At 32.3% G+C, this 15981-nt stretch overlaps 1 protein-coding gene across 6 annotated transcripts in view; it reads right to left on the bottom strand.

Moving 5' to 3' along the window:
• Positions 1-759: 759 nt before the first annotated feature.
• The window catches only part of LOC124425766 (potassium voltage-gated channel protein Shal), a 96386-nt gene continuing 81164 nt past the window's right edge, over positions 760-15981 (bottom strand). For 2 of the 6 annotated variants that reach the window (XM_046966601.1, XM_046966600.1), the window contains 2 exons: positions 8073-8330; positions 760-1980 (listed from right to left, as the gene is read on the bottom strand). In XM_046966601.1, the coding sequence (XP_046822557.1) occupies positions 8190-8330 (141 nt within the window). In that variant the 3' untranslated portion in view covers positions 760-1980; positions 8073-8189. Of the gene's footprint in view, positions 1981-8072; positions 8331-13787; positions 13872-14065; positions 15441-15981 lie in introns of those variants that run through there. The other 4 variants (XM_046966599.1, XM_046966598.1, XM_046966603.1 and 1 more) reach the window with 4 other exon arrangements.

Raw genomic sequence — 15981 nt, forward strand, 5'->3', positions numbered from 1 at the left:
TGTAGAATTATAGCTACGATGAAGACGACTAAATGTCTTCAAAATTTATCGAATATGTACATAGGTACAGTGTGTAAAAAAAAAATTAATTATCTATTTAGATGAAATCGGACAATATTTTTAAAAATTTACTTTTCTTTTATATTTATTATGTTCAGTATGTGTTAAAAAGGATATAAATTTTCAAATTTTATTCTCATTCACATTCAAAATTTTAACAATAAATACACAAGAACGCGTCATTGCTGTAATATCCCATATCAAAGGAGTGCAATGTAATGAAATCATCCTATAGACAATGCGATTCGTGAACTTGTGAACCAAATTTAAAAGAATTGGATTCATATCCGGAATAGGTAGGAAGAAAACGAGAACAGCGCATAACAAACAATTGGTATCAAACAAGTACGACAATTGTTCAATTACGGAAGTCATTGGAAGACTCAACATATACAAAATAATAATTACAAAATATGTTTTTTTCGCAACGCTAAGGATAGATTTAAAATTTACAGATATAAAGATATAGCACATATTGAACATGGCAGATATTAATCAATAAAATTTTGAGTTAAAATATATAAATCATTTTTTGAATCATAATTAAGTAATAAACATAAATTTATGTAAATTCTTTTCTTTTTTTTTTTTCTTCTTCTTCATAAATTCAGCCGATTTCATTAAAGTAGATATTTTTAATTTTAAGACACACTGTACGTGCATATTTAAATACGCTTTTAATGACATCTTAAAAAACGATTGATAATTATGAAAAATTTTAATTCTCGATATTATATTAAATATTCATAAGTAATTAGTTATACATGCATCAAGAGAAAACGAGGAATTAAGAAACGGTGAAAAATTTCTCTTTTTAAGGAAACGACGAAGTTCGACCCGAAGCCCGATCGCCTAATCAACAAAAATAAGTACATAGATTTATTAATATATATATATATATATATATATATATATATATATATATATATATATATCATTCACATACGAATTATTCGTAAGATCGTCACGATCTCACCACGTTTGAGATTATCGAATATATCTAAAACTTTTTGCAAGATATGAAAAATAACTATACGACTCGGAGTAAGGCATATTATGGTGCCATTTTCTCATTTCGCAACTTGTCTATCTTTCCTGTCGTAGGTAGAATCGATTCATTTTATTAAGAATTAGATCTCATTCTTTTTTTCCATCTTCTTCCTACATCCTTTTCTGATAAGATAAACAAATTACAGAGAAGCGCGCAAACAACATCATAATATATCGAACGTCGATGAATGTCGATATAATTAACATGGATAAAACGAATCCCGAATAGTGATTCAAACTCAATGTAGAAATTCAATTTGTTCGAATCATCATTCTTGGAAATTCTATAGTAATCCTTTGCGAGTGACTTTCTGGATCTAAAGTATTAACGTATTATCATTATAATTTCTGTCATACGGTCCAATGAAAATTTTTGTAAACGCGAAGTCAAACGCGAAGAATTTCTTTTCGAAAGGTTACAACGAGACCGTGAATTTCTATGGTCACCGTTGAAACGTTTTGGACGTTTAATCTCGCTATTAAGATCCCTATGCAAAATCATCGATTCAATCTTTTTCTATCTTTTCTCGCCGGAATCAAAATTATCTCTCTGTGTGTGTGTGTGTATGTGTGTGTGTGTATTAGAAATAAAAATTAATAGTGCATATAGTCTCATCGACGAGATCCAATACAAAATTTCTTCAAGAAGAACCAATCGTTGATCTTGGATCGTAGTTAAATCGTATCAATTCCATTCTCTCAATTTTTATCTTGCTTGAATATTCCATTCTTGATCCGATGATATATCTTGAGAAACTTCTCGTCGAATTTTCCTCATTTTTTCAAATAATCTCTTGATTATTTCTGCCGTGTAGTAGTAGACATTTCGAAACTTCTATCTCGTCGACTCGTGTATTCGTTCTTTCTTTACTGCAATATATGCATACATTGTATCGTTTGTAAATCTATTTTTTATCGTCAAACATTGAAAATGAAAGATAATTTATTCTTGTATAAATTCGATCGTATTCAATATCGAAAAGTATTTTGATGAGATCGAGATGCTTACAATGAGAAAATAATCTCCTTTCTCTCTTTTCTCTATAGAAATAAATTTAATAAGACGAAGAGATATGAATGGATTTTAAATGTCACAATCGAAATTGAATATCGTCATGGATAAAGTGTCGGAGAGAAGATTTGAACGCGCGCAGATGTTCGAATGAAACTTAAACCCAACTAATTTGAATATTTATATCGACTGTATTAATCGAAGTACTTAATGTAAGAAATAAAAGATGATACCATTAATCCATTGAAAATCAGTCAATACATTTAAAGTACTTCGTCGATCAGATATATTATAGATATAGATATATATATATGTATATATTCTTCATAAAAAAAAAAAAAAAAACAAAAACAAATCTAGAAAATCGAATGATTTTTAACGTTGAAAAACGTCTTAATTATTTTATTAAGACATTCGATAGATCGAAAATAATCTTACATTTTATAATATCAATATTATCAAATGAAAAAACGTATAATTATTTCGTCGAAATAAATTATTCGATAACGTTAATTGGTACATATATACATAGAAAATTATGTTGCCAAGGGATACATTTTCAACGTGTCAACGTCAGTAATCGTATTAATAGAATTATTGGAATATCATAAAATTTCTATGATTCTGGCTAGCCACAAAATGTAAACCTACATGCAACATAATCGATACTCATCTAATTACGATAATATCAGCTTCGTTATATCACTAATAGATAGATATTCCATTACTTCAACTATTTTTGGTCGAAAGAACTCGATCGAATTTGTGATAATAAAATGATAAGGAAAGTCGAGATTATCAGGGAATAAATGATTATAACGTCAGATTCTTTCATGATAAGAATAATTGTTCGTAAGTCTAAATAGCATATCTTAATTTTCTGACAGAAAGAAAACGTTCTGTTGCAAGAAGCTTATCGTGTTCATGGTATATTGTATTCGTTCGGTGAAACTATGACGGATATCTCGCTATAAGCCGAAAATCCTACTATCTATATATTTCTCTCTCTCTCTCTCTCTCTCTCTCTCTCTCTCTCTCTCTCTTTCTCTTTCTCTTTGTATTCTTAAAAACTCGGCCGGAATCCGATGCAGCTATTAACGAAACTCATGCGAGTTCTCGGAATAGTCGGCAGTTTTTGAAAGTTATTCGTAACAAGCGCGCCAATCATGAACAGCCTAGAACTCGGTCATCTATTGTCACCGCTTTTTTCAAGCTTGAACCAAATTTCCGAAAGTCAAACGAGAGTAAAAGAGAAAGAGAAAAAGAAATCCCTTTTAAAGTCAGCCTTCTGGAACATTTCACGAAAAATGGGGAGCTAAATATGAGATTGCCAATATACTAGAAGATATAATTCTTTGGATTATAAGAATCTCCTTTTTTTTTTTATTTTTTTTCTTTTTTTTTCTTTTTTTTTTTTTTTGATATAGTACTGACAAACTCGTGTGAAATTCTATCTGAAATTATAATTTGACACTGAGACATCTCGTTCTTATCTCGCATTCAAATCTTGTATTCAAATCTCGCATTCAAACCTCGCTTCTCTGCGTTTATCTGACTGCGTGTACGCGACGTAATACAACTGAATTCTAATGTTACATCGAAGTTACATCGAAATTGTATTGTATTTAATCTTTACAAAGCAAATTGTTTAACTTTATCATTATTGTTCCGTTGAAGATTCTACAAAACCGCGATGTAGCGTATACCTACAGGTTATTTCAAATTTTTCCTTACAAACTTTGACAAAACAGAAACAATTTTTTAATATGAAACGTAAACTCGCTTGATGTAAATAATTTCTCTTCAACATTTCCATCTCTCAACGAATCCGAATTAGATCGATAGATTCACTGAATCTAAATTATATCCGATGCTAAATCCATCGATTTGAAGCCGATGCTTATATTACGGTTTCACGTTTGGACGCATTCGAATTTGCCAATCTCACAGAAAATTTATTAAACTGGCAAGTACGAATTGGCCGTCGTAAGTCGGTATATGCAAACGAAGAACATAAAGTGAAATATGTATATAAACGAATTTTTATGAACTTTTATCAAGTTTTATCATTAAAATCGATCAATTTTAAAAGAAAAATAATATACTTTTATAAAATAATTTATTGAATAATTTCTATCGTATTATCAGATAAAATTAAGATCAATATAATTTTAATTTTCGATAGCGATATAACGACATATTATTATTGCCTACAATTTGTTTCCCTTTAAAAGACGACTTGTCGATTTCGAGTGTAAAAATATTTTCATCTTTTTGACAGGTTCTTAGTACAGTTCAACAAAGATTATGAACCAATCTAATTTTTCGAATTCACTATACATTAAAAATTAAAAAGTATCATCGGAAAGAGAAAGCAAATCATGTAAAAGTACCAAACAATTTCGACAAATTTATGCGGGAAAGAAAAAATGAATCGAAGAATAGTAGAATTAGTAGAGATATAGAATAGTAGAGATTCGAAGAATCGATCAAAGAGAGCAATAAAACGGCAAAGGATGAAGAAACTCGAACAACGAATCAGTCGCATAACAGACATTCCAACGAAACCCGCCAATCGATCGGTCAAAGTTCGATAGCGGAGTTCAATTTAGAAAGTCGATAAAAAAGAAGAAAAAAGAAAAAGAGAAAGACAGAGGCGATCTCATAGGAAAAGATGGACTTTGACTACTTGTACAACTATCGGATTTCCGAAAGTTGAACGATGAATTCGAGAAGGAAAATAGGCTTTACTATGGCACGTGTTCTTGAAAAGTCGGCCAGGTTGCTGAGTGCTGTGAAAGATTCAAAAAGGAGACGCAGAGAGAGAGAGAGAGAGAGAGAGAGACAGAGAGCGAAGAAACAACTGTCACAATTGTCATGCGAAAGAAGGAATCAACGAAACAGAGTAAAGAAAAAAAAACGCGAATGATGGAAGAGTGTCGGAAGATAGAGGGTGAAAGAAACGAGAGATATATAATAGCTAACTGGTTCACACCAAAAGGGTTGGAAAGAGATAGAGAGATGGGCCAAAAGTAAGAAGAAGGAGAGAGAAGCTCGAGAGTATCTCGAGAATAAGTCGAGACGTCCGTGAAAGTGCTGCTGATGGCGCGTACGCGTCTCTTTTTGTCTATATGCTAGTTTGTGTGATCCATCACAACACATACACACATTTGCACAGAACGGCTATCTCGTCGAAGCTGGCTAGAGCAGGAGAATGAGCGATAGAAATAACACACTCGACTCGGTTGCTGGCACCCCAGGAAGATATAGAGAGAAGAGTAACACAGCTGAGAGTCAAGAACTCTGATCGATATCTCTACTAGATTATACCTTGAGGCTCTTTCAGACTTACTTCGAGAGAAAGGGGGTAGAGAATAAGAGAAAGAGAAAGAGATAAAGTTGTTACTGTACGGTCGATGAACAAATAACGTAGCTCATTCTCATAATTTAAAATGAACGAATTCTACACTTCGATTTCATTTTCGATTGAATCGAAACACAAGAAACATCGAATAAATCTCGATTCTAAAATAATAAAAATAAACTAAAATTAATATAGATAATCATTATATATCGTATAATTATATTCTCTTGATTTTATTGAAACTTTGTCGTTCGAGATATCGATCGAACAATGACGACTCTATGCAGAAGAGTAACTGTGAGATAAGCCATTGGGAACGCATTCATTCCACACCAGGTATTTCGACGGTTTACCTCTGTGCAAATTTACCTTCGACCTCGTTTCGAAGGATCAAGCTCCTTTCTCGAACTAGCTTCGTCCTCGAGTCGAGCATCCACAGCTCTCAGGATCGAAATTCGAGCAACGAGCTTTGGTGTTCGATTACCGGCTGATTCATCATCCACTTGCTGACTGAATCGCCTCGATAGTAGACTCGATACTATGGCCGATACATACTTTGCGAGAAATCATCTCACTAAACACACTCTCCATTATGTTCGGATAAAACAACGAGACTATGCTAGAAATATTAACTGGTACTGCGCTATGAGCCAATAAGTTTCGGGAATAAGCGAATATCAATTCTGATATTTCGTCGATTATTTAACTATCTCGATGAATCAAAAAAATCACTTCTTTAAAAAAAAAAATCTTTTCTTTAATAGAGATCATACAATGAGTTATTATCTTTCTCAAATTATTCGGATCAAAAGGTCATATTCCATGCTCGAACGACGAATATCCGATATTAATTACCGTGTAATCAAGTTTTATTATAGCTTCGTCCTTCTAACTAGAAGTAAGCATCTCGATCTTAAAGCGTAATCCAATAATCGCGAAAAGAACTGAAGGGGTAGCTTGTATAATTATCGTTCGACCTTGACGAGATGGATACGACAAAAAGTCGTTGCGTTTTACCCTTTCACGGGTTACAAGAGATTATACACTTGTAGGATAACAGTTGACCAGTTTTCGCTTGAGGGAACGACAAAAGCTTAATTAGTGTTAATAAAATGGTAACCATCGAAGAATATTTCGTAAAGAAATCCTTGACGCATGATTTCCCTTTAGGTATTCTTTGTCTTCATGAATTTGAATTCGTCCAAGTAAAAAAAAAAAAAAAAAAAAAAATTCAATGTAAATATAAAAAAAAAACAAGAACAAAAATTTTGTTATACATCACAATTAAAATATGATTTTAAAATATCATTTTATTTAAATATTTAAATATTAATTCAATATTTTGATTCAAAATAAAAATATTATTTTATATATATATATATATATATATATATATAAATATGATTCTTTATAGATAAGGACTAACTTACGATTACTGGATTACTTGTAATGTTCGCGAAAGAAATAGAGTGAAATATCGAAAAAGAATGGAAAACTTATTGTGTGTAGAGAAAAAAAAAATAAACAGCGTAAACCACCGAAAGTAGCCAGAAATTTTCAAAAAGAAAATGTGAGAGCTTTCTCCAACGCTTGGAGCAATAACAATATGTACGTGTAAACTTTTCTACTACTATACAAGAAAGTGTCCGACAAGAAAAAAGAAAACGATTGACTAAAGCAAGTTTGTACATTTCATGCGAACCGAATCAATACAAATTTCTTAAAAATTTTTGAAACGATTCGATCATTGTGAAGTTTCGAAACGTTTCCGTAATTATTCGAAATTGAAAATTCTTGAAAAGTTTTGAAAACTGTTTAGAATTTTGATAATCTCGAATACGTTAAAATCATTTTGAACCATTTATTATGTAAAAAAGAATTATAATCATCATTTCAAAACTTAAAATAATTAATTTTTCAAGATCTTCAAGAATTTTTAATTTCGAATTATATCTACTGGTATTTCCCACTTTACATATTTCTAAATTTAACAGAGAATTTAATATATTTTGAACTATATAATATCAAATAAATTTATCTTATATCGAAAATTAGTAAAACTTTCAATGAAACTAATTAATTGTCAGAAACAAAAGTTATACTTATTGTATCGTGTTTATGGGAAACGTCAGTTCTCACTTTACGAAAAATGGGATCGAAATGAATTAATTTGTAAGAACAGAAATTACTCATGTATTCAAACTGACTCGAAACTTTCGTCATATACATTGTGTGATCCTGATAAAGTGTTGCGAATTATTCGTTGATTACTAATTTATCGTTAATTGACAAAAGTATCAGTAATCAGCGATACGTGTTCACGAAAATCTATCAAATTCCACGAAGAAGTTTACGACTACTTCCGGTGACGCGCTTTATACATTCCTCTTCTCAATGTTCCTTTATTCTTTCTTTTTCGACGATATCTCTCCATCTGTTTTCTAGTTTATTTTTTTTTTTTTATTATTATTATTTTCTAGAATTCTTTTTCTATTTTATTTATTTTTTTTTTGTTATTTTTTTGTTTGTTTTTTTTTTTTTTTTAATTTTTTTATTTCTTTTTAAATGATCGTGATTCAGGCTCACCGTATTCATGGCCAGATGGCCATGGTTAGTTCTCGAAGCAATCGGTAGAGAAGAACGATGATAGTTATAGGTGATCTTATTAGCGGATATGGTGATCGTGATTGGTCTCGATCGTACTCAAGCGGTCTCCGAAAGCGGAAGCGGTGGCTGCCCACCGGAAGTAGTCATGGCAGGCGCGGTGTTGGTTGTGGTGGTGGGGACCGGAAGTGGCTGTAGGGCCTGCATGTCACAGGTGTGGGAACCGCGCTTCTTTAGGTCCTGGAACAATTGGCATTTCGGATATGTTTGAATGTTCTTTCCTTCCTTCCCACTCTTTTCTTTTTTCTCCTCAACTTCTTATCACTCTCTTTCTCTCTCTCTCTCTCTCTCTCTCTCTCCCTCTCTCTCTCTCTCTCTCTCTCTCTCTCTCTCTGTCTCTTTCGCTCGCTTCTTCTCTCTCTCTCTCTCTCTCTCTCTCTCTCTCGCTCTTTTTCTCTGCATCTCTCCATTTTCTCTCTCTCTCTCTCTCTCGTTCTCTCGCTCGCTCGTTCGCTCGCTCTCTCATTTCTAAATCGACTAAGGCAGATTAAACTACATCTACCTCTCCTCCCTCACCTCTCTTCTCTCATTCTCTTTTTAGTTGTATCGATTGCTTCTTTGTTCGCTCTTGTGGAGAGCGCAATTTAAAAGAAAAAGTGCAACGCAATAGTACTCTATCAAGTGTCACGGTCAAAACTCAGAATGCAAGGTATTCGAGACAACCACAAGGAACTTTCGAACTAGTTTGAAGATCGACTTCGCGTATTTTCCGAAAGAATCGGCTTAGGATATAAAAGCTCTTCTCGCGCTTGGATGGTAGGAATGAGAAAAAATAGAATAAAAATCTTGAATGATAGAGGAAAGAAATTATATATACGAGCGTGAAAGTACGTCGATGAGAAAGTATTATTAAAAGAGTGTTGCACGATGATCGTTGTCTTCTTCCTTTTCTTTTTTTGTATTTTTTCTGTTTTTATTTTTTTTCTTCTTTTTTTCTTGTCTTTTTTTTCTAGAAAGAGAAGAAAAATGATGCTCGGCTTCGATAATGTTGAAGGAGAAAATTATTTATCCATTCGAGAGAAAAGCATTGTATGTTAGATTTGAAATATTATAAAATATTCAAAAGAATCGAACGTCAGGTTACCTTTAAAAATATATGATAAAAAAATAAATACTTGCACGCGTATTTCGAGAAAAGAAAGGAGGGTCGAATCGTTTTTCTTCCTCTTTTTCTTTTTATATTTGTTCTGTTTTTTTTTTAACTTTATTTTTATAAATTTGAAAAAGTCATAAAATATTTTATCGAGTTAGTATTCGTTTCTTTTTTTATTTTTTCTTTTTTTTTTTATTTTTTTTTTTTTTATTTTTTTTTTTTTTTTTAGTCGAAAGAACGGAGAGAGAGCTAGAGGAAGGGGAGAATGAAAGAGACACGTGGCCACGTGCAGAGAAATCAAAATCATGCGTAACAATGAACAACAAAGACAATTATATAATAAAACAACAAGTGCGAAGCAAGCAACAATAAGAATTAAAAATACAATGAAGAACAAGAAGAAGATAATACGTAAAATTGTTAAAGAGAAGAACGAATAGTACAGGAACTACGAAGATATGAACTATGAACTGTATATGTATGTACATATGTACATATATATGTATATATATATATATATATATATATTTACAAAAGCATGCAATATATGTAAAATATTTATTGAAAGCATGATATAACAAAGCTTTACGATATGTACATAGATCTTTTTGTCGAAGCTCTTTTCGTTTTCTTTTTGTTAAATAAATAAAATTAATAAAAACGAAAAAAGTTTTCGTTCTTTCTATGTAACAATGACGAAAATTAACGAATTATCAAGTTCAAAGTATTAAGCAAAAATGTACACGTCATATTATAATATATAGGTAAAAATAAAAGAATAATTAGTAGAGTCTCATCTGATGAACGTATCTCGGGTATGTATAATGAATTCACGCTTAATTACATCAAGTTTGAGCAAACTAAATTTATTAGGAAGTTCTTCAGTCCGGAAAAGTTGGACGTTCTACGTTCGGTCTGAATATACTAAAACTCGGACTAAGTCCGTGAAAACATATGCTTGAACGCATTGCGGTGACCTTTACGAGTCAACGTATTCATCATTGTCCATTTGTCGTCGTTTGCTCGATAGTTAACGCTATGTTCTGTTTTCTTCGAAGACAGGAATCGTTCGAGCTAATAATTCCTCATGACAAGCTGCACCGCACTGCAGGTGCGACGATGCACTTCGTGCACTCTTGTGTACACATACCTAATCCGTACAAGCTTTCATCAAATACGTATGTACGTATGTACGTGTATATATGTATTGAATAATTTAAAACTGAACTGAAACTTAAGCTAAATAAAATTTTGTAAAATACTTGCACTCAATGACGTCCGTCGAAATTAAATAAAAACTATATCGCATTCAAAACCGGAAATAATGTCAAGCAGGATTCTCAGGTATCGAATATAATATATACAAGTACGTTATATAAATAATTTACCTTTCTATCCGAGTGTAAGTACATGTAGAAACTACAGGAACTTATCGAATATTCGTCGAAATAATTATTGATATCAAAATGCAATACAAGGGAATAATTTATCATAAAATTAAATTGTTGCATTCAATATATCTATTTTATCGAATGAAGTCAAAATTTATTATATTATCAGTAGCGCTATAAAAGTAAAAGGATACTTGTGCGAAATGAAATAATTCATTTTTATTAATTCAGAGATGGAGAATGATTAAAGTATCATAGGACGTCCAACCAAAAGCAATGTTACCCCTTTATATATATATACATATATATATATATATATATATATATATATATATATATATATATGTATATATGTATATAAAATTTCTTTAGATAGAAAATATAAATGTTGAAAATGTTATTAAGCATTCACTAACTACATTAAGAAGAAAGTCTTTTCCCAAGGTAAAATGTATACATAAAAGAACGGAATTTCAAAGCTAAGAATTCTTACCAAATGTTTTTTCTTTAGCAGATTTTATGGATGCTGACCCCATTTTAAGGAGAACTTTAATTAGACTAGTACAACATAATAAAAACATATTCGTGCCATCAGCACGGTAGTAATAATTATCATTATAAAATTCAATAGAAGGTGAAAACTCGATAATACCAATTTCTTCCTACGAAATAAATAACTTAGAAAAAGCCTAATTCAAAGCTTAGATATATAATCGACGAGCTCTGAAGATCGTAATAAATTGTAGCAAAATTATAGAATAAGGATGCAATAAAATACAACAGAAAAATTGTGAAGATTCATTGGAAATTGAAGAAATAGAATAGAATAATTTACGATAAAGCAAGAAACGTTCGAAACAACACGCGTTTAAGAATCTTATTAAACATTACCGTTACGTGACTCGCCCTTTTAATTATAAACACCTATAATATCTCTCTTTCGAAAGCATTATGCAATATCTAAAAGAGTATAGTAAAATCGTGGGATGAATTAATTAACGTTATAAGACGCATTCCCTACGGTCGTTTATTTCTTTCTCGATGCAAAGCGCAATAACTGCATCGTGGATACCCTGTAAATGTGGTTCTCATTAAGTGTGCTCACAAAACGGCCTTTACGGGTCGCGTAATTCTATTTTTCCGTATCACGTATATATACGTATATATACGTATATACATATATATATATATATATATATATATATATATATATATATATATATACACGTATACGCGAGCCTCTTTCTGTAATATGGATAAGAGAAAGAAAGAAAGAGAAAAAAATGTTGATGACGATGATGTTGATATTGATAATGGTGGATGATGGTATCAAGTGAAGCACGCTCTTCAAAACATCTAATAATGAATGAAAATCTATAGATCCATGAAACGAAAGAAATTATAATACTTTAAAGAGACTACAATACTTTTTCAGAACTATTTCTATAGTGTTACTTTAAAGATAGAAAAAAAGAGAGAGAAAGAGAAAGAAAAAAAGAAAGTATAGCAACAATTTCTTTGTATTCCATACTCTCATTTATCTTCATGCACTCAGAGATGTACTCAATACGAATAAGAATGCCTAGATATTTATCCTTTTTTACGTTCATGTGTATTCAAAGATGCCAACATAAAACTCTAAGAAATGATAAGAGGAAATAGAGAAGAAAGTAGAAAAAGCTACAATGGTTGATTTTTCTGATAAAATACGAACGGAACGAAATGAAAAAGAAAGAGGAAATTTTATTTCAATCACCGAAAAAGGCCGATATCGAGTGACACATATTCTATTTTTCATTTTCTTTTATCACTTTTTATGTTCTATCATTTTTATGTTCAACCGCGATAAAGTTGATAAGATATAAAACTTCATTTCGGCGCTTGTATGCATTTTTTTAAAAAAGTTATATCGAACATGTAATAAGATCAATAATTGATTTATCATATCGCGTTTATGAAGAAAGAAAATCACTGGTTGTATCGAGGACAAAAAATTATATTTCACGTAACGAGTAATATATAATAAGTAAAAGAGAGCGTGAATTTGCTATGACGCGATTAGAAATTCTATAAACATTTCCAAATTTTCAATTAATCAAATATAAATATTTTATAACATTGATTGTAACAATGCCATGATTATACAAATCTTAATTTCAATCAAATAATCAAGTATGCTTATGAAAAATATAATGACGAATATAATTAAAAAAAAAAAAAGAAACATAGTATCACACATAAAAAAAAAGGGAAAATTTCAAGTTCGATTTCTAATGATTCTCATTATCCGAGGAAATTATAACGATATGTCTCCCATGTAATTCAAATAATCAACATTCTAAATACATCCTATATGTCAAATATTTCATTATTAGAATTTCTAATCACCTTTATTTCGTTCTCGACGTCTCACCTAAAACAATGAAAACGCATCAACTTTAAGAAGCAAAAATACGGCGAGAAGCAATAAAAGAATAGTAATAATTCATATCAGCCAATATAAACGATCATAACTAAAACCGTTATAATTATTTAGATATCAGCATATAATTATGATGAATAATAAAAACGTCGATAGGAGAAAAGTAACTGTTGGAAAGAAAGCGAACATTCATAAGCCAACTCAGATAAGACAGCCACGCGATAAGATCGGCTCGCACGATCGGCTGACACGATCACCAAAGAGGATTTCTGTTCTGGAGGACCTCATCGTGTGCCTCTCGTGTGTCCTCCAATCGTGTAAGGCAAGATATCATCATCCAAATCATTAAATCGTATATATATATATATATATATATATATATATATATATATATATATATATATTCGCATACATATATCACATATATTATCATATAAATATGTATGTATATAGATACGATTATATAGACATCATATCTATATACGTATGTATATATAAATCATCACATCAACAGCAGCATCGTTATCATCTTTATCATTATCATCATCATCATCATCATTATCATGAATATCATTATTCTTATCATCTCACAATCTCTCTCTCTCTCGCTCTCTCTCTCGCTCTTTCTCTCGCTCTTTCTCTCTCTCTCTCTCTCTCTCTCTCTTTATATTTTTATAACAATATATCATAGCGTCCACAAGCGTTTCCAAATGAGGAAACAATTTCTTTACCTTTTTCCGCACTTGTATACGGTCGCCATATACGAGCACCACTCTATCCTTGCTCTCGTTCGAGGTGAGCTGATAGGACAAGCTCTATACGTGGACACGTGTAACACCGTCGTAGAATTGGATTCGTCGTGAGATCGTTTCGTTCATTTGTTCATTGTTTTCATTTTTTATGAACGTCGCACGTTCATGTGCGCGTCATTTTTGTTATTTTTTGTTTTCGTTTTTGGTTGCGTTCGTTTTCATTCACCGTTCGTTAGCATCGCATGGAACCGTTCGTCGTTCGTTTGGTGCATTTATTTATTTTTTTTTTTTTTTCGTTCCATTTTTCGTTTTTTCGTTATCGTGACGATTCCATTCCGTGATGCCGTCAACGATTGGTAGTCGAGCGTTCGTCGATCGAATTGTTGTTTTCGTTTTTTTTTTTTTTTTTTTTTTTCATATCGTCCCGAGTGTCGTTAAATACATTACACGTCATTTTTGATTTCGCACACTCGCAGCACGCGTTTACGACGACGAGCGGTTTACGTTTTGATATTTTTTTTTTGTGTGTTCAGTCGTTCCATTGTTTGTCGTTCACATTTGATGAACGCGTTTGGTTCATCCGACATTAATAATGATCAGCGATTTAATTGTTTAGTAATTTCAGAACGAACGATCGTTTCGTAAAGAATATGTTATTGCGTGTGTCAAAAATCGAACGGACAAGAAGAGGGAGCCATTGTGGTGTTCGAAGTGCGTTCAAAGTCGATGTACGGAGATGTCGATGACGATGAAGATGGTGGCGATGATCGGAATGGCAGTGATGGTGGTTTGATGTTGGTGGTGACGGTGGTGATAGCAGTGGTAGTAATGCGACGATGGTCATCATTGCGGTCGTCGTATCCATCAGCATAGAGAATCCAGACATCGAATCATCATCGATCGTCGTCGTTGATGATCCCGGGGGGTCGAGAGGTCGCATCGATGGAGATAGCACGGAAATGAGGAAATAGAGAAGAATTTGATTGATTGACACAGTAGATTTTCTTTTGGTGTATCTTACTAATTTTTTTTTTTAATTCATGTCGATTTTCATTTTGTCTTCACCTCGCTTCTCTCTCTCTCTCTCTCTCTCTCTCCCTTTCTCTCCCTCCCTTTCTCTCTCTCTCTCTCTCTCTCTTTTTCTTTTTCCCTTCCTTGATTTATTCATGACCTCTAGTCTCGAATTATTACGTTTCTTTTCGCTTTCGAGCTTTATAAGAATGTCCTTTATATATTCGTTTTTTTACTTTAGTTCACTTTCACACGTATTATCAAATATTTTCATACACGACTCGAATCGTACGTACCTCGAATCGGTAATGTGACTTCTTGTCAACTAGAAAGAGACTCTTAAAATTTTTTTACTTTTCTCATTTTCCTTTTCATTTCATTTACAGTTTATACAAATATCAATCGAATTGCTTTATATCGATCTCTATACATATATAATGTATGTGTCATGTATATATTGTACATGAAGATTTATCTCGACATATCGATTTCTTACTACGTAGCGGACACTCAAAATGAGGCCTCGACGAGGTAAGTGCCGTCCATGGCGACCCCCGTCTGCCCACCCTGGGCCCCGGAAACTTGGGCCCTTGTAGCTGGGATGTACTGACTGTACGCCTGCTGAAATTCACACCACAAGCACACACTACATTGTTGCACGCCAGACTGACCTATCCTAAGTTTTTCTTTTATTTTTATACAGATCTTCCTCACTTTCTCTCTCTTTCTCTCTCTCTCTCTCTCTCTCTCTCTCTCTCTCTTTCTCTCTTTCTTTCACACACGCACACACATAGACACACTCACGCACGTACAAACATACGATCTTTCTTTTTATTTTTCCTTTTTATTTTCTTTCTAAGTCTTTACTATTTATAGCTAGATACTACGTGAAATATTTCTGAAGAATATTCTTGGGAGAAAGATATAATGTCAACCCTTTCGTCGACTATTTTTCGCGAAAATATTCTTCACAAATTCACGTTCCTGGAAAGGTCACTATTGGAAATTATGGCATCGCGATATATATCTATCTAACTCGTTTCATCCTACATGGAGACATACGAGATCGAGCCTCGCGCACAAGACTCGATTTATCATAATCCATTTAAGGGCTATATACCTAAACAATACTTTTCACCTTAAGTGAATCCTCAGTACGAGG

The sequence above is a fragment of the Vespa crabro genome, chromosome 7, assembly GCF_910589235.1.
Source record: "Vespa crabro chromosome 7, iyVesCrab1.2, whole genome shotgun sequence".
Lineage (NCBI taxonomy): Eukaryota > Metazoa > Arthropoda > Insecta > Hymenoptera > Vespidae > Vespa > Vespa crabro.